The sequence below is a fragment of the Elephantulus edwardii genome, unplaced genomic scaffold (assembly GCF_000299155.1).
Source record: "Elephantulus edwardii isolate Elephantulus edwardi_28Jun2011 unplaced genomic scaffold, EleEdw1.0 scaffold00100, whole genome shotgun sequence".
Lineage (NCBI taxonomy): Eukaryota > Metazoa > Chordata > Mammalia > Macroscelidea > Macroscelididae > Elephantulus > Elephantulus edwardii.
Genome location: NW_006399850.1, coordinates 6,768,085 through 6,791,526, shown reverse-complemented (window position 1 = coordinate 6,791,526; position 23,442 = coordinate 6,768,085). Strand labels below are relative to the sequence as shown.

Below are 23,442 nucleotides of genomic sequence, written 5' to 3'. Positions count from 1 at the left end.
GGAGTTGATGGCATATCAATTGACATATTTCAACAAACAGACACTGCCCTGGATGTGCTCACTAAGTTGTGCCAAGAAATCTGGAGGACAGCCAGCTGGCTGACTGATTGGAAAAGATCGATATTTGTTCCCATTCCAAAGAAAGGTGACCCAACAGAGTGAGAAAATCATCATTAATATCATATTCAAGCAAGATTCTGCTGAAAATTATCCAGAAACATTTGGAACAATATGTCAACAGAGAACTGCCAGATGTGCAGGCTGGATTTAGAAGAGGTCATGGTACTAGGGATATTATATTATAGCTAATGTAAGATAGATCTTGGCAGAAAGCAGAGAATACCAGAAGAATGTCTAGCTGTGCTTCACTGACTATGCAAAGGCTTTTGACTGTGTGGATCATAACAAGCTGTGGCTGACTCTGAGAAGAATGGGAATCCCAGAACATTTGATAGTGCTAATGCGAAACCTATACTTGGACCAAGAGGCAGTTGTCAGAACAGAGCAAGGAGACACTACATGGTTCAAAGTCAAGAAGGGGGTTCGTCAGGGATGTATTCTGTCTCCATACCTTTTCAATCTATATGGAGAACAGATCATCCGAGACACTGGGCTGTACGAGGAGGAATGTGGCATCAGGATTGGTGGAAGAATCATCAACAATCTGCGTTATGCAGATGACAAAACCCTGCTTGCTGAAACTGAGGAGGACCTGAAGCGCTTGCTACAGAAGGTCAAGGACTGCAGCCTCCTTATGGATTGAAGCTCAACAAGATAAAGATTCTCACCACTGGGCCAATTAGCAGCATCACTATGGATGGTGAAGAGATTGAGATACGTTAACAGTTTTAGTTTACTTGGCTCCACAATCAACACTCTTGGTAACAGCAGCCAGGAAATCAAGAATTATAGACCAATTACAATTATTCTGCCAATTCATCCTTGAATCAATAGAAACTTGAAAAATTTCTGCTAAGCATAAAGAGACCACCAAGATCTCCTTAACACAAAGTTACCAAGTATGCTTACTAGGATCAAATGAAAATAGATCTCAAGTACAGAATCCATAAGAAATCCAGTGCTTAATTTATGTCAGTTACTAGATTATTTTTAACATAACAAGTATTTTAAAATTGAAGTAAAATCTTAGGGATAATTCCTTTTAGTAGGAAGCAGAACTCTTCATGAGTATCAAAAATCCAAACTAAAATAACAGCATGTGTGTGTATACAAGGTGCTGTTCTATATTAGCATCTCTATTTTACAGAAGCCCATATACTAGATGTACCAAGAGAATCAAAGACAAAATTATTTGCTCTCATGAGTCCACAGAAAATGAACATAAAAACATGGGCTCATTTCTTTTTCAATGCTCTTACTAATTAGTTAAATGTAATACACACTAGTTGTTTTTTTGATAATTTTCAGCAGACTCTTGCTTGCATGTGATATTAATGATACTTTTTAACCATTTCCACACTCTGTCAGATCACCTTTCTTTGGAATGGGAACAAATATAGATCTCTTGTCGTCAGTTGGCCAAGTGGTTATCCTCCAGATTTCTTGGCACAACTTGGTGAGCACATCCAGGGCAGCATATGTTTGTTGAAATATATCAACTGGTATGTCGTCAATTCCTGGATCCTTATTTTTTGCCAATTCCTTCAGAGAAGTATGAACTTCCTCCTTCATCACCACAGGATCTTGTTTGTACGTTGTTTCATTAAATTATTTTGTGTCCGCCAACTCCTTTTAGTACAATGGCTGTATATTCCTTTCGCCTTCTTTTAATGCTTTGGATCATTTAATATTCTGCCTAAAACATCTTTCAGTACTGAAATTCGAGGCTTGAATTTGCTCTCCAGTTCTTTCAGCTTTGGAAATGCTGAGCGAGTTTGGCCCTTTTGATTTTCTGACTCCAGCTCTTTATACATTTCATTATAATACTTTACTTTGTCTTCCTGTGCTGCCTTTTGAAATCCTCTGTTCAACTCCTTAATTTCTTTATTTCTTCCCTTTACTTTGGCTTCTCAGCGTTCTAGTGCAATAGTCAGAATCTCTTCTGACATCCATTTTGGTCTTTTCTTCCTCCTCTGTCTTTGTAATCACCCTTTACATTCTTCATGGATGATATACTTAATATCCTCCCACAGCTCATCTGGTCTTCGCTCATTCAAGGCCTCAAACCTGTTCCTGAGATGGTTTTGAAATTCAAGTGGGATAGACTCAAGATCAAATTGTGGTTCCTGTGGATTTGATTTCATTTTCTTTAGCTTCAGCTTGAACTTGCATATGAATAAACTGGGTTTAGAAGAAGCCAAGATACTGGGGATATTATAGTTAATGTTAGATGGATCTTGGCTGAAAGCAGAGAGTAATAGCGGAATATCTATCTGCGTTTCATTGACTACGTAAAGGTATATGACTGTGTGGATCACAACAAACTGTGGCCAACACTGAGAAAAATGGAAATCCCAGAACATTTGATTGTTCTTATGCAAAAACTATATTTGGACCAGGAGGCAGTCGTCAGAACAGAGCAAGGTAACACTGTATGGGTCAAAATCAGATATGGTGTACACCAGGGATATGTTCTATCTCCATACCTTTTCAATCTATATGCAGAACAGATCATCCGGGAGGCTGGGCTGTATGAGGAAAAAATGTGACATCAGGATTGGAGGTAAACCCATCAACAATCTGTGTTATGCAAATGAAACAACCCTGCTTACTTAAACTGAGGACGACCTGAAACACTTGCTTAAACACTTGCAGAAGGTCAAGGACTGCAGCCTTCAATACAGATTGAAGCTCAACATCAAGAAAACAAATCTTCTCACTACTGGGCTGATTGGCAGCTTCATGAGACAATGAAGAGATTAAGATTGTTAACAGTTTCAGTTTGATTGGCTCCACAATCAACACTGTTGGCACCAGCAGCCAGGAAAAGGCAAACTGAATTGGAAAAGTCTGCTGTTAGGGAATCTTTCCAGAGTACTGAAGAGCAATGATGCCAGATTGGAGACTAAGATGTGCCTAATCCAGGCCATGGTCTTCGCAATTACTTGCTATGCATCGGAGGGCTGGACAATGACTAGAGATGATAGGAGAATTGATGCTTTTGAGCTAAGTGCTGGAGAAGAGTAATATACCATGGACTGCCAGGAGAACAAACAGGTTGTTCCTAGAGAAGGTGAAACCAAGCTGCTCCTTGGAGTCACGGATTTGGAGTCTCACATACTTCGAGCATGTTTCAAGGAGGGATCAGACATCATGCTTGGGAGGGTGAAGGGGCAGCATAAGAGAGGAAGATCCTCGATGAGATGGATTGATTCAGTGATTGGGACAATGGGAGTAGGTGTTTCAGAAACAATAAGTTTGGCTCAGAATAGAGCTGGGTGTTGTATGTAGAGTTGCTATGTGTTGCATGCGACTCGACAGCACATAACAACAGCAACAACAACAATATACACTGAAAGAACCTACCTGGAAGCCTTTCCAGTAACTATTTAGATGAGGTGGAGATGTACCAAAGGCAAACACAGAATTACTTTTAAATTTATAGTGTACAATATGAGTAAGGTATTTGCCAGCATTTCTCTAACATAGATAGCTTCAAAATCCATCATACCCTACTCAGTAATAAAATTTAGACTAGTATCCAACAATTCCTTTTGCTGTGTCTCCAAAATGCAATCAGGGTGCACTCCTTAGAAGCAAGGATTGTGAAACTTCATCTTACATTCTCCAGGCATGTTGTTAAGAGGGGCCAATCCTTGGAAAAAGACATCATGCTTGGAAAGGTAGAAGGTCAGTGAAAGAGAGGGCAATTCTCAATAAGATGCCTGAATAATGGGCTCAAGTATATCAGAGAAGATGAAGAGAGGATTCATATCTGGTGTTTATAGGATCACTAGGAGTCACAGCCTTCTCAATGGCACCTAACCACACTGACAATATAGTTGGTACCTGTGACCCCTATCAAAGAAAACAGATCAAGAATTGTATCTAAACCCTTTCTCTCTAGAGAACAGAGACTTTTTTCCCTTCTATAAATATCTGTCAATTTAGAAAATCATAAATTTGGACTTCAGTTATGCTTTGAAAATTACGGTTATCAGGTTCCACTTCTAGTATGGCAGAATAACAGACTGACTTTGTCAAGATGGTAACTATGAGCTCTAAGCAGTACAAAAAATAACTACCTTAAGGTTCTAAACCATGAACCAAAAGGAGACAGATTTGTGAGATGAGTAGAAACTTGGGGAAAAGGTTAATATTGCGTTGCGTTTCCCACTTTTGTGGTTTACCTTTAAACTACATTTCAAGTGTAACAAAAGCAAACAGTTAAATATCCAACAGAGTATAACCCATATTTCTAGCTAAGGAACAAAATATACAAAGACATGGAGCAGCTGTGGGGAATCTCAGTAAGAGAAAATGAGAAACAGAGTGGAACCCAATTTTTTTTTTTTTTGCTTGCTGCCCTATTACTTTATTGTGTATGTACCAATTTTTTTTAATTAATTTGTTTGTTTGGTTTGGTTTTTTTTATTATTCATTTTAATGAAAGTTTACAGAGACTTTGGATTCCCATTCATTCATTGTTGCACTTTTCTCTCTGCCCACCCCTCCCCTCAGTTTGCTCTTTTCTTTGAAAAGTAAAAGAAAAATTCTTTCATTGTTATACAATCCCTCCAAGTCCTCTCCACTATGCAGCCTTCGTTCTGGACTCCTGTCATGACAGAAATATACCCCTTTTAAACAGTTCTCTCCCTCATCTGTTTCAATGCAGTATATATCATTTATCCCCTCTTTCTCGCTCTCCCCCAAACCCCAATGTTGGTCCCGTTTTACAACAGTGGCACTATGCAGTATTTGCCCTTTTGTAACTGAGCTATTTCACTCAGGGAACTCATTTTTGTGAATAACTATCCACCTCTAAGGCTGACCTCGAGATACACATGTGTGAAGTCAACTTCAGTATGAGTTACGTCTATAATTAGTATTTGAGCCACAAAAGAGTGCTTACATTTTGAAACCTTCTTAATGTAATTGTCTTCTAAAGCAAAACCAGTAACACTCTTCAGAGGAATTCAAAAGATTTCACAATTTACACAATGCCCAAGATATAATCCAGAATTACTCAATACATTAAGAAACAGTAAAATTGCATTCTTAGAGGGGAAAATGAAAGAGACTAACCTCAAGATAAACCAGATATTGGAATCATGAAGTAATAATTTTAAACTACTATTATTACACTCTGCTTAATAAGATTTTAAAATGGTTTATGACACATAAAAAAAAAAAGAAATCTCAGCAGTGGATTCAAATGATTTAAAAAGAACCAAGTGAAAAGTCTACAACTGAAAGATTAAAATATCTAAAAACATTTACTGAGTGGGCTTAATAGCTGAATGAAGATGACAGGGAAAAGTAAACATACTTGAAAACACATCAGTAAAAACTGCACAACTACAAAGACTTTTTAAATGGAGAAAAAAAGAAAACACTCATGGATCTGTGGGGCAATACTGAAAGGTCTGAAAATCAAGAGTTTCAAGTAATTCTTACATGATACATAAAATATTTACTAACTTTATAGAAGAACACAACAAATTCATAACTAAAAAAACTAAATTACATTCATCATGGAAATAGCAATGGTCTAGGACCCGAGAGTGAGAATCTAAGTTCTAGTCTTAGCTTTTTCCTAGAAAACGGTTTTATCTTAAGAATATCAGTTTAACTCTTTGACCATAAAAGGAGGACTTTGGTTAGACTACTAGTTTTAAAATTTAGTTAATTCTCAGAATCACGTAAGGAATTTCTTCATCAATGAGTGTTTCACTTTAAAAATTCATGATCAGAAAGCCTTGTCTGAGATATGACTTAATTATTTTGTTTCAAGTTCTTTAGGTGGTGTCTGAGGGTTATTCAAGTTTGTAATCCACTACACACTGAATTATATATTTGGGACACAGGTAAAGCAAGTAACAGAGATTTCTTCTAGTGGTAGTATTTTTTTTTTTTTAGAAAAAGGTCCTTAGGTCCTATGGTGGCCTAGTGGTAAAGAAGCTGCATTGCAATCCAAAGGCTCACGGTTCAAATCCACCAGATGCTCTACTGAAGTAGGAGCAATCTCCTCCTGTGCCAGTGAAATCTGATTCGACAATACACAACAAGGAAAAAATAAGTAAATAAATATACTGGGGGGGGGGGGAAGAAAATGGTCCTCTGTTAAAGACCGAGATACATGATATCTGTAAAAAATCTTAATAAAACTCCTTTAGACAAGGGCCATATTTTTACTACAAATGAGTAAAAAGGAATGTTAGATTTAAAACATTTCTAACATTTCATATGTAAATTTGTGTTTTCTTGTATGTGTCATATTGGATGAGTTAGAATCAACTGAATGAATGGCACACAGCAGCAACGTGACATGTTTATCTTCTCACAGGACACACATTTCTCTTTTCTGCTTTTCCTATATGTTCTACACACTGGTTACTTTTCAAATACACTCCTTACACATCTACCTGAGAGAGGGATCATCCTCCTACGATCAGGTTCCCAAGGAGGTGACAGAGAACCAGTATCAGAAAGTGCTCTATGAGGATCATGGCGTGATTCTCCTTTTTCAGTATTATCCTGTTGGTTCACAATATTCCCTGGTCCTCTTGAACCTAGACAAAGAAAAAGAATATAATTCTGTTATATCTAGAAAATTAATTATTTTGAGATTAGACAAATAAAACCAGACATATCCAAAGACTGAAAACAAAGTGGTCCCTTAATCATGGATTATGCCTCTACCCTACCAAAACCATTTCTAGAACAACCAAGGGGAAAAAATTCTATGAAGTACATTAATGAACAATTGTTGTTGTTGTTATGTGCCGTCGAGTCGCCTGCGACTCATAGCGACCCTATGTACAACAGCCCTAAACTCCGCTCTGTCCTGTGCCAATCGCACTGTCTCTGACACTCCCATCCCAATTATACCAGTCACTGAATCAATCCACCTCCTCCTGTGCTGTCCCTCCACCCTCCCAAGCATGATGTCCCTCTCTAAGGACTGGTCTCTCCTCACTACATGTCCAAAGTAAGTTAGATGGAGCCTCAGAATCCTTGCCTCCAAGGAGCCACCCGGTTTAACCCTCTCCAGGACAAATCTATTTGTTTTCCTAGTAGTCCATGGTATTCTCAATACTCTTCTCCAGCACCACAGCTCAAAGGCATCAATTCTTCTATCCTCCTTGGTCATTGTCCAACTCTCTGATGCATAACAGGTGATTGCGAAGACCATGGCCTGTATCAGACGCACCTTAGTCTCCAGAGAGACACCATTGCTCTTCAGTACTTTGGAGAGGTCCCTAACAGCCGACTTTCCCGTGGCAATGCGCCTTTTAATTTCCTGGCTGCTGGTGCCAAGACTGTTGACTATGGAGCCAAGCAAACTAAAGCTGTGTACAATCTCAATCTCTTCACCATCCATCCTGATGCTGCCAGTTGGTCCAGTGGTGAAAATCTTTGTCTTCTTGACACTGAGCCTCAATCCATATTGTAGGCTGCAGTCCTTGACACTCTGCACCAGGTGCTTCAGGTCCTCCTCAGTTTCAGCAAGCACAGTTGTGTCATCCGCATAACGCAGATTGTTGATAATTCGTCCACCAATCTTGACCCCACATTTCTCCTCATAGAGCCCAGCCTCACGGATAATCTGTTCTGCACAATAACCTAAATATTTCACTTTTAAATGTTATCTCAATCATTGATTACCTGCCTAAAAAAATAAAGTAAAACAGACCAAAAAAATCAACTAAGTTTAAAGATAGAAGTCAATTAAACGGTAAACCATAAATACTGTCTGAAAAATTAAAAAAGTAAATTGCAGTGTAAAGATTTCTCTACCAGATGTGCCTCATTTTATAATTACTTGATGTTACACTAATATTCCAATAACCTATATCTAAATAAGAGTAATTCCTTTAAAAAACACATGCTAGACGCTTTACACCTATTTTGGTAATTCTACTATATTTTTCATAGCTTTGGAAAATATCCTCAGATTAGCAAAAACATTACACAGTAAACTGAGTCTCATAACTCTAGACTTCTGTCCAAAATAGTTTTAACTAATATGATCAGAAACTGTGTAATGACTAGCTTAATCTGACTCTACTTGTAATCAATTTGTAAGTCTCAAATTCACCTCAGAAAGAGAATTCATAGTTCTGAAGACAAGTTTAAAGCAAGAGTTGCAAACACACGAATTGAAACTACTTGAACAAACACTTAAAAATAATTTCATGTGGCATCCTTTCATTATAAAATGAGTGAATCATTTGAAAGTTCCCATCTTATGCCCACAAAAAGGATATTAACTTGATTTAAAACTCATATTAAATTAAAAAGAAAAAATACAAAAATTTTAACCATTCAATTAAAAATATAAACTAGTAACTACATTTATCTGTCATTGAAGGGGGAATGAGGTCTTCTCAAAATCACATTGTCCAGAAAATACAAGTTTAATCCTTTCAAGGAATGTTGTTATGTGCTGTCGAGTCGCTTGCGACTCATAGCGACCCTATGTACAACAATCCTAAACACTGTTGTGTCCTGTGCCAATCTCACTGCCTCTGACACACCAATCCCGATTACCCCAGTCACTGAATCAATGCACCTCAGAGAGGGCCTTCCATTCCTGTGCCTTCCCTCCACCCTCCCAAGCATGATGTCACTCTTCAAGGACCTGTCACTCCTTACATGTCCAAAGCATGTCAAAGCCTCAGAATCCTTGCCTCCAAGGAGCAGCCTGGTTTAATCCTCTCTAGGATGAATCTGTTTGTTTTCCTAACAGTCCATGGTACCCTCAATACTCTTCTCCAGCACCACATCCCAAAGACATCAATTCTCCTATCCTCCCTAGTCATTGTCTAACTTTGACACATAACAAGTGATTGCAAAGACCATGGCCCGTATCAGATGCACCTTAGTCTCCAGAGAGACACCACTGCTCTTCAGTACTTTGGAGAGGTCCCTAACAGACTTTCCCATTGCAATACGTCTTTTAATTTCCTTGCTGCTGTTGCCAAGACTGTTGACTGTGGAGCAAAGCAAACCGACATTCTCAATCTCTTCACCATCCATCCTGATGCTGCCAATTGGTCCAGTGGTGAGAATCTTTGTCTTCTTGACATTGAGTATTAATCCATATTGAAGGCTGCAGTCCCTGACCCTATGCAGCAAGCGCTTCAGGTCCTCCTCAGTTTCAACAAGCAGAGTTGAGTCACCTGCATAACGCAGACTGTTGACAGATCTTCCACCAATCCTGATGCCACAATTATCCTCATAGAGCCCAGCCTCCCGGATAATCTGCTCTGCATATAGGTTGAAAAGGTATGGAGATAGGACGCATCCCTGGCGTACGCCCTTCTCAATTTTGAACCATGCAGTGTTCCCTTGCTCTGTTCTGATGACTGCCTCTTGGTCCAAGTATAGGTTTCTCATTAGCATGATCAAGTGTTCCGGGACTGCCATTCTTCTCAGAGTCAGCCACAGTTTGTTATGATCTACAGTCAAACGCCTTTGCAGAGTCAATGAAACACAGATAGACATTCTTCTGGTATTCCCTGCTTTCAGCTAAGATCCACCTAACATCAGCTACAATATCCCTAGTACCACGACCCATTCTAAACCCAGCCTGGACTTCTGGAAGTTCTCTGCTGATGTGCTGTTCCAGTTGTTTTTGAATAATCTTCAGTAGAATCTTGCTTGCATGTGAAATCAATGATATTGTTCTATAGTTTCCACACACTGTTGGGCCACCCTTCTTTGGAATGGGAATAAATATAGATCTCTTCCAGTTGGCCAAGTGGTTATTCTCCAGATTTCTTGACACAACTTGGTGAGCACGTCCAGGGGAGCATCCGTTAGCTGAAATATGTCAATTGGTATACCATCTATTCCTGGGGATTTACTTTTTGCTATTTCCTTCAAAGCAGCTTGAACTTCTTCCTTCCTCCCATAGGCTCATATGTTGTTTCATTAAATTCTTCTGTGTCTGCCAATTCCTTTTGATACAGTGACTCAGTATATTCCTTCCATCTTCTTTTAATAATTCCTGGATCATTTAATATTCTGCCTAAAGCATCCTTGATTATAGCAACTCGAGGATTGAATTTGTTCTTCAGTTCCTTGAGCTTAAGAAATGCTGAGTTTGGCCCTTTTGATTTTTACTCCAGCTCCTTGCACATTTCATTGTTAATATTTTACTTTGTCATCCTGCACTGCCTTTTGAAATCTTCTGTTCAGCTCTTTTGTATCTTGAATTCTTCCATCTGCTTTGGCTTTTCTGTGCTCCAGTGCAATATTCAGAGTTTCTTCTGACATCCATTTTGGTCTTTTCTTCCTCCTCTATCTTTGTAATGACCATCTGCACTCTTCCTGGATGATACCCTTGATATCCTCCCACAACTCATTTGGTCTTCGCTCAGTGTAGCTGATTCTGAGAAGAACGGGAATCCCATCACACTTCGTCATGCTAACGCAAAACCTATACTTGGACCAACAGGTAACTCATCGGGTCTTCGCTCATTAGTGTTCAAGGCCTCAAACCTGTTCTTGAGATGGTTCTGAAATTCAGGTGGTATAGACTCAAAGTCATATTTTGGTTCCTGTGGATTCAGTTTAATTTTCCCCAGCTTCAGTTTGAACTTGCATTTGAGTAGTTGGTGGTCTGTTCCTCAGTCAGCTCCTGGCCTAGTTTTCACAGCTGATATTGAGCTTCTCCAGCAGTTCCTTCCGCAGATGTACTCAACCTGATTCCTATGCATACCATCAGATGAAATACATGTATATAACCTGCATTTATGTCTCTTAAAAATGTATTTGCAATGAATAAGTCATTGATTATACAAAATTCAATCATTCTATCTCCAGCTCCATTTCTGTCACCGAGCCCATGTTTTCCAGCTACTGATTCTTTTTCTCTGTTCCCAACTTTTGCATCCCAGTCACCCATTATTATCAATGCATTTTGATTGCATGTTCGATCGATCACCAACTGTAAAAGCTGGTAGAAATCTTCTATTTCCTCTTCTTTGGCTCTGGTTGTTGGCACATATATTTGAATGATAGTGGTATTTACTGGACTTCCTTCTAGGCATATGGATATTACCCTGTCATTCACAATACTGTACTTCAAGATGGATCTAGAAATTACTTTTTTAACTATGGAAGCAACCCCATTTTTCCTCACCTTTTCATCTCCGGTGTAATATATCATATGATCATCCGACACAAAATGCCCCATGCCGATCCATCTCATCTCACCAATGACTAGTATGTCAATATTTATATGTTCCATTTCTTCCTTAACAAATATCTAATATTCCTACATTCATGGCTCTCACATTTCATGTTCCAATCACTCGTGTCTTCCTTTGTATTTTCATACTTGAAAGCTCCAACTCAGTTGCCCTTTCTGTTAGTCTACATGTGTTCTGTTGTACAGAGGCTTTTCAGAGACCTGCTATTTTGGAAGTGGATGGCGAATCCTTCTTTCTATTTCAAGGAATAGCTTTAAAAATATTTCTCAATAAAAGTTTTTCTAAAATGTTTTCGCACATTTCAGGATCTTCATTAAGAGAGAAATGACTTGTGCAAATCAGCAAAGCCATTCCTTTAATATAATCTTTTAAAAGTTTTTCATCTAGTCCTTGAAAGAGCCAAGAGGTTAAGTGATTTTTATTTTTTTTTTGGCCTGGTCACCTAAACTTTTCACATCCCTCTACTGATTAGTTGATCATAAACATTAAGTTAGGAAAGCAAAAACAATTCAGAAATATGCAAGAACCAGAAAGGCTGAATTTGCCTCGAGTGAAACAGAGCTTAAAGGAGAAATTCAAAGGCTTTGTCCTGACAGCTTATATATAACCAGAGGAGACTAACAGCTAAAAACTAAACCTGAAGATGCTGAAGTTAAAGCCATTAACTCAGACCACAAGTTATGGTCAAGTTACATTTCTTTTAAAAAAACTTTCTTACCATTAGCTTATTGAAATACATTTCAATCAAACTTCATGATTTAAAACAAACATAAAAGGTAAGAAAAGAAAGAACACTCTTCACTCTTTCAGTTCAAAGCATCTTTTAACACCTGCTTGCTGATAACTTACCTGCAATGTCTGTAGCATCTCTAATAAACAGTAAAACACCTTTGCAAATCATCTAAACATATTGTATCTTAAAGTAAGTAGGAGAAGAAAGTAATTTAAAGAGGAGAGGAGAAATCAAAGGTAATTTTTACTCTTATCTCAAACATTGAACCGTTTACAAGCAATCCTTGACTTACGTTATTCAACTTCCAGTAATTCACATTTTCAGTGTAATCAATTACACACTTACTTGTCGGGCATTAGATTGCTAGTTTTGAGTTTATGGTGCATGAAACTTGGTCTCAATCAGCTTTCTTTTTTTAAATTAAATGGAATATAATTTAAAAATATTAGAAAGCATGAAAAAGATAATGAGATTATGTATTCTTTCACAAGACTGGTTTAAGAAACTGATTTTCTTTATATTCTTTGAAGATAATTCTAAACAAAGTCTTGTTTAAAATAATGGTTAGCTTCAAGTACACTGGCTCCTGAAGAGACTATTTTGATGAGTAAACCAGGCTGCTCCTTGGAGACAAGGACTCTAAAACTGTCTGACCTACTTTGAACATGTTGCAAGGAGGGACCAGTCCTTGGAGAGGGATGTCATGCTTGGGAGGCTGGATGGACAGCACAGAAAGTAAGAGTCTCAATGGCATAGATTCAGTGACTACAGTAATGGGGGCATGTGTGTCAGAGAAGATTGGCACAGAATAGAGCAGGGTTGTTGGGGCTGTTGTACATAGGGTCACTATGTGTCACAGGAGACTTGACGGCACGTAACAACAAAACAACTAATATACATTTGGGTATGAGCTTTGATATGCTTTGTTTGGTTTGGTGAATTTCAATACATTCCTATCACAGATTCCATCTGTTAAATCACTGATAAAAAAAATGAAGGTGAACACTCTTTATTGGTTAAGAATGCTAATAGCTCTTAAAAATACAAAGGTGGGGCTGGAAAAACTAAGACTCGATTTTGATAATTTGGAATAGGTAGAGCTCTCTTTGAATTAAACCACTATTCAGATGAAAACTTTAAACCAATCTGACAAGAAAGCATACAAGCACTCAAAAGAGAAAAGCCACATGGCACATCACATTTTCAAAGGCACTCTTTAACAAGGCCATCAGTTAATGAATGCTCAAGCATGCCCGAGTTACAGAACTTACCCAAGGTACAAGGTACATAAGGGAGCAACAACAGATGACCTTAGGATCATTTCCAAAAGTATCAGTGTGTTAGTTAAGCTTACTTAAGAAAAGTGTATCAAAACTCTGCCCACAAAAGATCTTCTGAATTCTCTGGCTCTAAAAATATCCCTTTATTTTCTAAAAAGATCATGATAATGGAGTAGAGGGGGGGAAAAACGGTTTAAAAGTCTACATTATAACAATTTAATTTTATGTTATGTCACTATGTTTCATCTATTTTTGTAAAATTTATATTGTATAGAAATTGTTTTAAAAGCCCAAAATATGGTTTAAAGATATAAATCCAAGTCCTTGATCAAATCTAATCTACTAACACAATTTTGAAATATTTATTAAAATTAAATGTCCTAGAACTCCTTTTCCAAAAACAGAAGCAATAATAAGTTCAAGGAATGCTTGTATGTTCACAAATCATTTTGAAAAGAAATTAAGATGAAATGATAAAAGGAAAAAATTTAGAGTAATAAAGATGTTTAAACAATATACCTCTTCCTCCTCCCCCTGGTAGCAAGGGTGAAAGTCTGAGTGGACCCTCCAACAATGTTGGAGGAGAGAGAAAAGCTCTCGTTTCAGATGAAGGCCGGCCCAATGGTGAGGGACCATATGGGGAATGTTCTGGAATAATTAAAACAGCATATTTAAATTCATAGTTTCCATTAGCTACACTGTACTTAGAATTCCATTTCATTACCACTAGACAATCCTATTGCCATTTTAAACATTAACTTGCCCTGAACATTAACTATGCCTTACATTTGCTAAAATGGGCTGGATGGAGTTAAGAATAGAATCCTCTATTTTTAAGAGTTTGACTACCAAATGAACACTTTAGTCAATAAAACAGATCCTCTTGGTAACTATCACTTTAAATAACTATACTATATTAGGCAATAGGATATTAATGATATTTTGGAGTTACACAAGGATTTGGGGGTATCAGATTTGTTTTGTTTTGTGTTTAATGGAAGATTGCTTCCAGATAAATGCAGCTGGTAATGACTGAAGGGCTCAGCTGAAATCTGGGCCAGACAGGTTATGTTGGGTCATGACTTAGAGAAGTAAAGCCCAGATTTTGTAAAGCATAAAAATGCACAGAATATGTTCAAGTATTTTACTTTTGTTTCATTAACAATGATAAATTAACTTACATATACTAATTCATCAGGTATATAACTTTATCCGTAATTCATATAATCAAGAGTCTTAACATTTCACAAACTTCACTCATTCCAAAATAATTGTTTCCAAAGAACAATTTTTATTAAAATATAACCAGTGTTTTCATCATAAATACCTCCAAAATAACACTTTTTACACATGTTAAGTTTTATTTAGTGCAGCTTACTATTTTTTTTTACGCAAATAATACATACCTCTGTATTTGTTTGCCCACTATTTTTATCCCTGAAGTTGGAGAACAGGGATTGCTGTAAACATGTTAGACTAAATTTCTTCTTTTTAACAAGTTTTAAAAACATTGGCACAGTGGCACTTAGGGATAGGAGCAGTAGGCTAACCAACACAAAAGGTCTATTATTTGTATAAAACAGTAATTTATAATATTCAAACAGTTATAATAAAAGATCAAAACATCATTATCTCCTTGAGACTTGTATGACGTTCAGATAATTCCCTTTTGTTTAATATCCTCTACTCCAAATTTTGTTAAATTTTAAATTCATAGTATCAGATACTTCTTAACTACAGAAATAAATTTTCATTTTAAAGAAATTAGACTCTCAAAGTTTTTATCTCTTTTAAAGATTATGAAAATGGGATAGAAATGATAGGTTCCTTTGTACTATCTCAGAAGTTTAACTCCAACTCAACTAATTATTTTGTAAAATGTATACTATTTTAATAATTCTAAAATTGAAAATGCTTGTGAGCAAGGACTAGAGAGAACGATTAAATATCTTTCGCAGAACTGGTCCTCTTTAGAGGTAATTAAAGCACTCAAATGTAAACCAATGTTTTCCTGCTTTTTAAAAATAATACTCCTACATTGACTTTTTAAATTCTCAACTTTCCATTAAAATTCAAGCGAATTCCATATAGTTAATAAATAAAGAGCCACAACGTTATTCCTTTTAACATTCTCTGACTAGTTCATTCGTCCAACAGTCAGTGCACTTTGCCTTTCACGGTAGTAAATATAAACCATTTTACCAATCCAATTGAGAAAAGGAGGCACTAAACTATTCTATTAATACTAGGGAAACATCACAGAGCCCTGGGAATTTGAGGGAGAGCTCAGACTAGAACCCTGGCTCCAAAATCTAAAATGTTTATAAATGATAATGTTAACTTACAGTAAGATAAACTACATGTACAATACATAAAGGTAACTTAAAGGTTGGAGTTTGGTGCTTTGCTGGTTTTTTAACAAAACAAAACAAAAAGGACTACCTCTGCCAAATGTTGTATTTGGAACATCAACTGCATAAGGATCTTTCTCTAAAAGTTCACATTTAAACTCAGTTTCAGTTAATCTGCAAATAAAGAACAAACATCTCTAAGTTACTTATCCAAGAGAAGGCACTCACATTTCAAGAAAAATGCCACTACCAAGTACAGGTTACTCTTCACTATTTCATTATGGGCAAAAATGAAATAGACTCTAAAATTATTTTAAAACATCTCTCTTTATAGTCTACCATTTTTAATCTGAGGTTCCAGAATAAATGCCTAATGAGCAATGTTTAGTTTAGGTTTTGATCCTCTTTTCTTTCTCCTTCCAAAATCAGACAGCGATAAATACACTCTAACATAGGATTCAAATTTTAGAAGTGAAGGGATCCCTAAGCGAATCAATTCAAGCCTCTTAATTTACAACAATGTATACTGAAGCTGCGTGTTTAAAAAAATTTATTCAAAGTGAACCTACCATGATGAACAGAGGGTTAATCTCATATAAAAACATTCACTCTTCACTATTTTTCTAAGTATTTTTATTGTTCTATTATATAAGGTTCTAAGTACACTTTTATTATATTCTAATGTTCTACATCTGACATACTTTGGGCATGATGCAAGGAGGGACTGGTCCTTGGAGGGGGACATCATGTTTGGGAGGGTGGAGGGACGGTGCAGGAAAGGAAGACCCTCGATGAGATGGATCAATTCTGTGACTGGAGTGGTGGGAATGAGTGTGTTTGAGACAGTTGGCACAGAATAGAACGGCGTTTAGGGCTCTCGTACCTAGGGTCGCTATGAGCTGCAAGCGACTCGATGGCACATCATAATAACAACAACAACAACAACGTTCTAAGTGCCATCTTTGTGCCCTAAGTCAAATATTTCAAACAGAAAAAAATCTTATTCTGAGTACAAAATTAACTCAAGCTGGACAGCTGACTGAAAGGCTGCATGTCTCCAGCAATTCTAAGCCACGCCCGGTTCCTGGGGAGAAAGATGGGCAATCTCTTCCCTTAAGATCTGCAGCCTCAGCAGCCTGATGGAGGGTTACTCAAAGTCAGAACCACCTGACAGCAGTCAGTTTTTCTGTTTAAATATAAAACTAACAGGTCACAACTAGATAAACTGGATTCACTGCAAGTTGTGGAGTTTTTAAAAATTTACTCTTAACAAAATTGCAAAGAATCAAAGTAATAACTAGTATTACCGTTTTCTAAAGTGTTTCCACTAAGATACTTACTTTTGTCTGTTGTAAGCATTTTCTTTCTTTAAATCACTGAGGTTTCTTTCGACATTCCGGGCTTTCAACTTAGAGAAAGCAAAACAAAAATTACATTTAGACAAACTTGAAATGAAAGGGGAAAAGTATACACATATCCTAAGGTTTGAAGACAAATATCACAATCACATAAGAAAGTACTAATTTCAGTAAATTCAATGTAGAAAAAAATTAAGTGAATTGTTTTTTGAAGTAATGGAAGAGAGCTCTGGTGGCATGTATCTAGAATTTTGTGCTGCTAGCCAATAGGGAATGAGTTTCATGTAACCAGAAAATAAGAAATTAAGAACAGTCAGGAGAGAGGTCAATCATGTACCTGACAATCACAGCTGTCATCTAGATGTGAAACCAGGAATTATCATTATTATCTAATAATAAATTTTTTAAATATCCAATGAAAATGACAAGAGCAAAGTTAGGAGTACCCAGGCTCTGGACTTATTACTGCAGAGGAGGTAGTGATTCACTGCTGACCCCTAGTGGGATTCCTTCACAGAGAAGGAGACCACCCATCTTTCTCCCAAGTTGTCGTGAGAGTGGACTCTGAACTGTGAGAAAGCATACCCTTTGCGTAACTAGCACAACTTTCTGTTAACTATGCCACTAGAGCTTTCAGACTCAAGTTTAGAGTGACTAAAATGAAGACTCAGGATCATTATGGATGGCAACACACCTATGGAACTGGAACAAGGTAGCCATCTCTGGAGTGAAACTATTTTATTTCTGTGAAACCATAAAGGTCTAAAATAGTTTCACCAGGTGATGGTACAAGTCATTTTTATAATTATTATATACACAATATAATATGATCAATACATATTACATATTTTATAAGTACACAGCACTAATCCTAAAAATCTTTCACATTTATATTCTTATACATTTCTAGTAATTATTTTGTCTCATTCTAGGACAAAGAAAACAAAGCTTAATTTTGTGATCAAAGTGGAGAACAGAAAACAATCCCAAATACTTGTGGTTAAACTTGTAAGGACTAATGAATGTTTCTGAGTCATTCTGTGGCTTCTCCAGTTTGTGAAACATCAGATTTCACTAGCATATACAATCCACTAGGGCAAACATGCCTATCATATGAAGGTAAATAAGTCCCAAACCGTAGTTTTTAGAAGTAATAAAAATTATACCATCAAAATTATAGCATTGTTGTAGTTCACTCATCTACATCATTTTAAAAAATATCGTATGGCCTAACACAGTGATTGTCTGAATACCACATCACCTTCCCCAGAAAGAACACCAAAGAGAACAATTCATTGCCATTGAGTCAGAACTGACTCACAGCTGACCCTCCAACAGGTTTTCAGAGGCTTTAAATCATATGGGAGGGGAGTGCCCATCTTTCTCCTGTGGAGTATAATTCATAGAAAATATCATTTCACTATTTGTAGAATTGAAAATGGACTTTAAAAAAATACTTCCTCACTTAATATAAATGAGCAATTTATTTTCTGAAAAGGAAAAGTATAATTTAAGAAGTCTAAGAGTTTAAGATGCTCTGCCGAGGAAGGGGGGACAATCTCCTCCTGTACCAGTGAGATCTGATTTGACGGTACACACACATTTAAAAAAAAAAAAGAAGAAGTCTAAGAGTTTAACACTTACCCAATTATCATGTGCTTTCTTTTCATAAGATGTAATCTGAAAAAGAAAGTCATTAAGATACTACTGAAAACTGTTTTTCTTAAATTAAAAAGCACAGTCACATGTACCACTATTATTTAGACCATAATCCATTAAAAAAACCACTCTTTCCAGCTCTATGAAGTTCAGTAATCAATATTTCAAAAGCAGATTTTCCTGTATATAAAATACAATCTGCTTTATGCAGATGACACAACCCTGTTTGCTGAAACTCATGAGGACCTGAAGCACCTGCTGCAGAGGGTCAAGGACTGTATCCTCCAATATGGATTGAGGCTCAATGTCAAGAAGACAAAGATTCTCACCACTGGACCAATTGGCAGCATCAGGATGGATGGTGAAGAGATTGAGATTGTTAACAACTTTAGTCGGCTTGGCTCCACGGTCAACACTCTTGGCACCAGTAGCCAGGAAATAAAAAAATGTATTGTGATAGGGACCTCTCCAGGGTACTGAAGAGCAATGGTGTCTCTCTGGAGACTAAGGTGTGCCTGATACAGGCCATGGTCTTTGCTATCAATTATCATGCATCAGAGAGTTGGACAATGACAAGGAAGGATAGAATAAGAATTGATGCCTTTGAGCTGTGGTGCTGGAGAAAAGTACTGAATACACCATGGACTGCCAAAAAAACAGATTCATCCTAGAGAGGGTTAAACCAGGCCGCTCCTTGGAGGCAAGGATTCTGGGGCTTCATCTGACATACTTTGGACATGCTGTAAGGAGGAACTGGTCCTTGGAGAGGGACATGATGCTTGGGAGGGTGGAGGGACGGCGCAGGAGGGGAAGACCCTCTATGAGGTGGACTGATTTGGTGACTGGGGTAATCGGGATGGGTGTGTCAGAGGCAGTGCAAATGGCACAGGATAGTGCAGGGTTTAGGGCTGTTGTACATAGGGTCGCTACAAGTCGCAAGTGACTCAACAGCACATAACAACAACAACAACAATATATGGAATATCAAGGGCAGCAGACGTTACCAATTAAGATAAGTTCAGCCTGACTAAATATGAATGAGACCCCAGTGTTACTATTTATTTATTTATTGATGTGATGCTCCCAAAGAAACAGACGTGGCAACTCTGAATAAAATCTCTTATGTTGAACCTTTGGCTCTCTGGAAACATTACACAGTCACATGCAATACCTCAAGGGTCAAGTAGTCAAGGATCTCTACTGCTGCATTAAAATAAAAATATCTATTAAAATGAATTCCATTTTTTAAATGTTACATACACACCTGTGCTTGGTAAGATAGGACAGTTCTCTCCAATTCTTCTTCAAGATCTTTGACCCGTTTTCTATGATAAAATAATTATTCATCTATTAACACACTAGGATATGATACCACACACGTTCACTATTAAGAATATTAGTAAGACCTAGAAAAACAGACAAGTAAAACGTGTAGAAGAACCTAAGGGGGGGCATAATCACAGGGTCGCACAATAGGGTTGGTTCAGGAAATGGGGAAAATTCAGTGTGAAAAACAATATATCCAGAATTTGTGAGTAAACCAGAATAAAAGTTTTAAAAGAATTAATTAGAGACACGCTCTGTTTCTGTGAAAAATAACTCCAAAACTAAAGTAATAAATACCCTTAACAGAAGTTAACATCTACTTTTTTTACCTTAAGTAATTTTGACATTAGGCATTAAGAATACCAACACATGGTTTTACCAACTTCAAAGATCGTGTAAGGATTGTTATGTAAGTTTGCTTTTTTCAAAAAGCATGTGGGAAGATTTATTCAGATGTCGACAAACATAGTGGGACTCTAGGAAATTAATGAACTTTGGAAAGCAAAATGTTTACTACTTTTTCTAAGATTAACCAGGTTAATTTCGCCTTTTGGATAAAACTAAAAAGTGGCCTCGTAGGCCAGGAGTCATACTGTTAGCCCAGAGGTGGAGTCTGTCTGCTAGTTCAGCAGCTCATCTCCCATACAAGTTCTAGCCTCTGAAAACCTGCTGGAGTGTCAGCTATGAGTGGATTCTGACTCAATAGCAATGGTAGAGTTATACTCTTCCTAAAAGGAAATGTAGTAATAACAAGTTCAATTATTTCCCATTTCCTTGCTAGATTTTCCATTCTTTCCTTGGATCTAGTGAAGATAAAGCTATGGTAAAAACTGGACTAACCAGTCTTATGAAAAGTGCATTAGAATGTTAATTCTAGCTCACTCTTATTTTTGTGTCAGACTTCTTGAATTCAGTGTTATTGTATATATTACTATCTGAACCAAAAAGAATGTACCTTGAAATTACCAACTTATTCATAATTTTCTTGATATAAACGTAACACAGACATGTTCATATTTACGATCAACTAGTAGATGAGATTTAAAATCATACAAACTGAACTGAAAGTAAGACATTTTTCCTTTCCACATTACATAACAGCAAGACAGTTGAATGAAAAATAAGGATATATAAATACATTTCAGTTTGTAATTTTTCTAGTATTGTTTGGGGATATTGTCCCACCCCTAAAAGAAGGGAAAAAAATGTATTGGATACCTATAGATTTCCAATTCTTCAGAAGCAAAACTGAGCTTTTCATCTGCTTTGCAAAGTTTTTCCTCTTTTTCTAACCGGCAATTTTCTTCTACAGTTAATTTCCTTAAAGCAAAAAGTTATTTTAGTTCTTCTAAAATATGTCATAAAATATTTAGTTACATATTTTAAATTATAACGGTTATTATTCTATTTAGGCTATTTATATAGTGCCACTGAAGAAATCACATGCAAAGAAAAAATACCTACATAAATATTCCTGACATGGAGTTTAAGATTAAAAGCAATTAATATAGTAATTTACTGTTAAGAATTTATCATAAAAATAAAATAATAAAAAGGTATTAAAAGTATTAAAACTGCTTACAAGCATTTACATTTAGTCAACAGGACTAAATGAGTTTCAGTCATTTTTAAACTGACTGAAAAATCAGTAATGAAACCTTCAGGCCTGAACATAAAAACAAGCAAACAAACAAACAAAAAAACCCTACAACAGCAACAACAAAAAAAACCCCAACCCACACAAAATTTAATGTAGTAAACAGTCCTATTTTCTAGAACTTTTAATAATAGTTCTACAATCATTAATGTGCCAGAACTCTCCTTGGGCAATTACATACATTATCTCAGGTATCACAACAGTCATACAGAAGAGTTGTTCTATTAATATTCCCAGAAAGAAAAATAAAGCACAGAGAGAATAAGAGCAGAAAATGACCACTGTTATTGTTAACAACTTCAGTTTGCTTGGCTCCACAATCAGTACTGTTGGTACCAGCAGCCAGGAACTTCAAAGATGTATTGCACTGTAAAGTCTGCTATCAGAGATCTCTCCAAAGTACTGAAGAGCAACGGTATCACTCTAGAAACTAAGGTGCACTGATTCTGTCCATGTTCTTTGCAATTACTTACTATGCATCAGAAAGCTGGACAACGACTAGGGATGATAGAAGGAGAATTAATGACTTTAAGCTGTGGTGCTGGAGAAGAGTACTGAATGTACTGTGGACTGCTAGCAGAACAAACAGGTTCATCCTGAGAGGGTGAGACCAGTCTGCTCCTTGGAAGCAATGATTCTGAAGCTACATGTGACATACTTTAGACATGTTGCAAAGAGGGACCAGTCCTTGGAGAGGGACGTCATGCTTGGGAGGCTGGATGGACAGCGCAAGGGAGGAAGACCCTCGATGAGATGAATTGATTCAGTGACTGGAATAATGGGGGTAGGTATGTCCGAGACAATAAGATTATCACAGGATAGAGCAGGGTATATAGGGCTGTTGTACATAGGGTCACTATGACTCACAAGCAATTCGATGGCACATAACAATAACAACAAGAGCTACCAGATAGTTGTTATACTATATTGTCTACATTGTTTTTCATACAGTCATCATTAGTAACCCCTATGATGCAAAAATGGTTATTGAAAGCATTGAATTCTAAATAGAGATGCCATCTCCCATCTTCTATAAATTTTGAGAAGGAGCATAATAAAGTACTGAAAAAAATTCTACAGAGCAGCAGCAAATGCTTTTTATTGTACAAATTACATTTAACTACTGCTTGAAAAGCATTCTCCATGTCACTCACTTTACTGGTGGTATAAGTAACAAGTTATTTTCTCAAGAAAAGTACAAAACTACAGTGGATTTTGGGATAGAAAGGAGAGGTATGTTTAAAGACTACAGATTAAAGATGACAAGAAATTCTTTGACACCCCGTATGACTGAAATGACACTGTGAAAAAAAACAGAATGATCTGAGACTAAACTCACATTTCACTTGCCATAGCTAAAGTGGCACACCAAGCTTCTAACTCCTATCATTTCATTACTCTCCTATATTAAGTGTGGAAAAATACTATTAATACACTATATTTCAGTGATGAAAAACACCACCAGTTCAGCCATCCAGAAAATAGATCTAAATCATATTGTACAAAAGAGAAAGAATTTCAATTAAATATTTTACTGGAACTATCAACTCTGCATGCTGAACAAATAATTTGAAAGCTGGATATGTGAAGAGTGCAGTATGAGACTTGGAGAAAAATTCATTAACAGCCTGCAATATGCAGAGGATACAACTTGTTTGTTGAAAGCAATGAAACATTTATGAATGAAGATCAAAAATCAAAGACCTGAGGTACACGCACACAAAAATAATAATAAT

The 23,442-nt window shown here is 36.8% G+C and overlaps 1 protein-coding gene across 1 annotated transcript in view; it reads right to left on the bottom strand.

Annotated features, from left to right (window-relative positions):
* The window catches only part of CTAGE5 (CTAGE family, member 5), a 63,023-nt gene that overhangs the window by 7,859 nt on the left and 31,722 nt on the right, over positions 1-23,442 (bottom strand). Inside the window, exons 16-22 of the mRNA XM_006891587.1 lie at positions 21,268-21,369; positions 19,988-20,048; positions 18,709-18,744; positions 17,047-17,114; positions 15,798-15,880; positions 13,875-14,003; positions 6,546-6,692 (exon numbers count right to left, since the gene is read on the bottom strand). Of these exons, the coding sequence (XP_006891649.1) occupies positions 6,546-6,692; positions 13,875-14,003; positions 15,798-15,880; positions 17,047-17,114; positions 18,709-18,744; positions 19,988-20,048; positions 21,268-21,369 (626 nt within the window). The remainder of the gene's footprint in view (positions 1-6,545; positions 6,693-13,874; positions 14,004-15,797; positions 15,881-17,046; positions 17,115-18,708; positions 18,745-19,987; positions 20,049-21,267; positions 21,370-23,442) is intronic.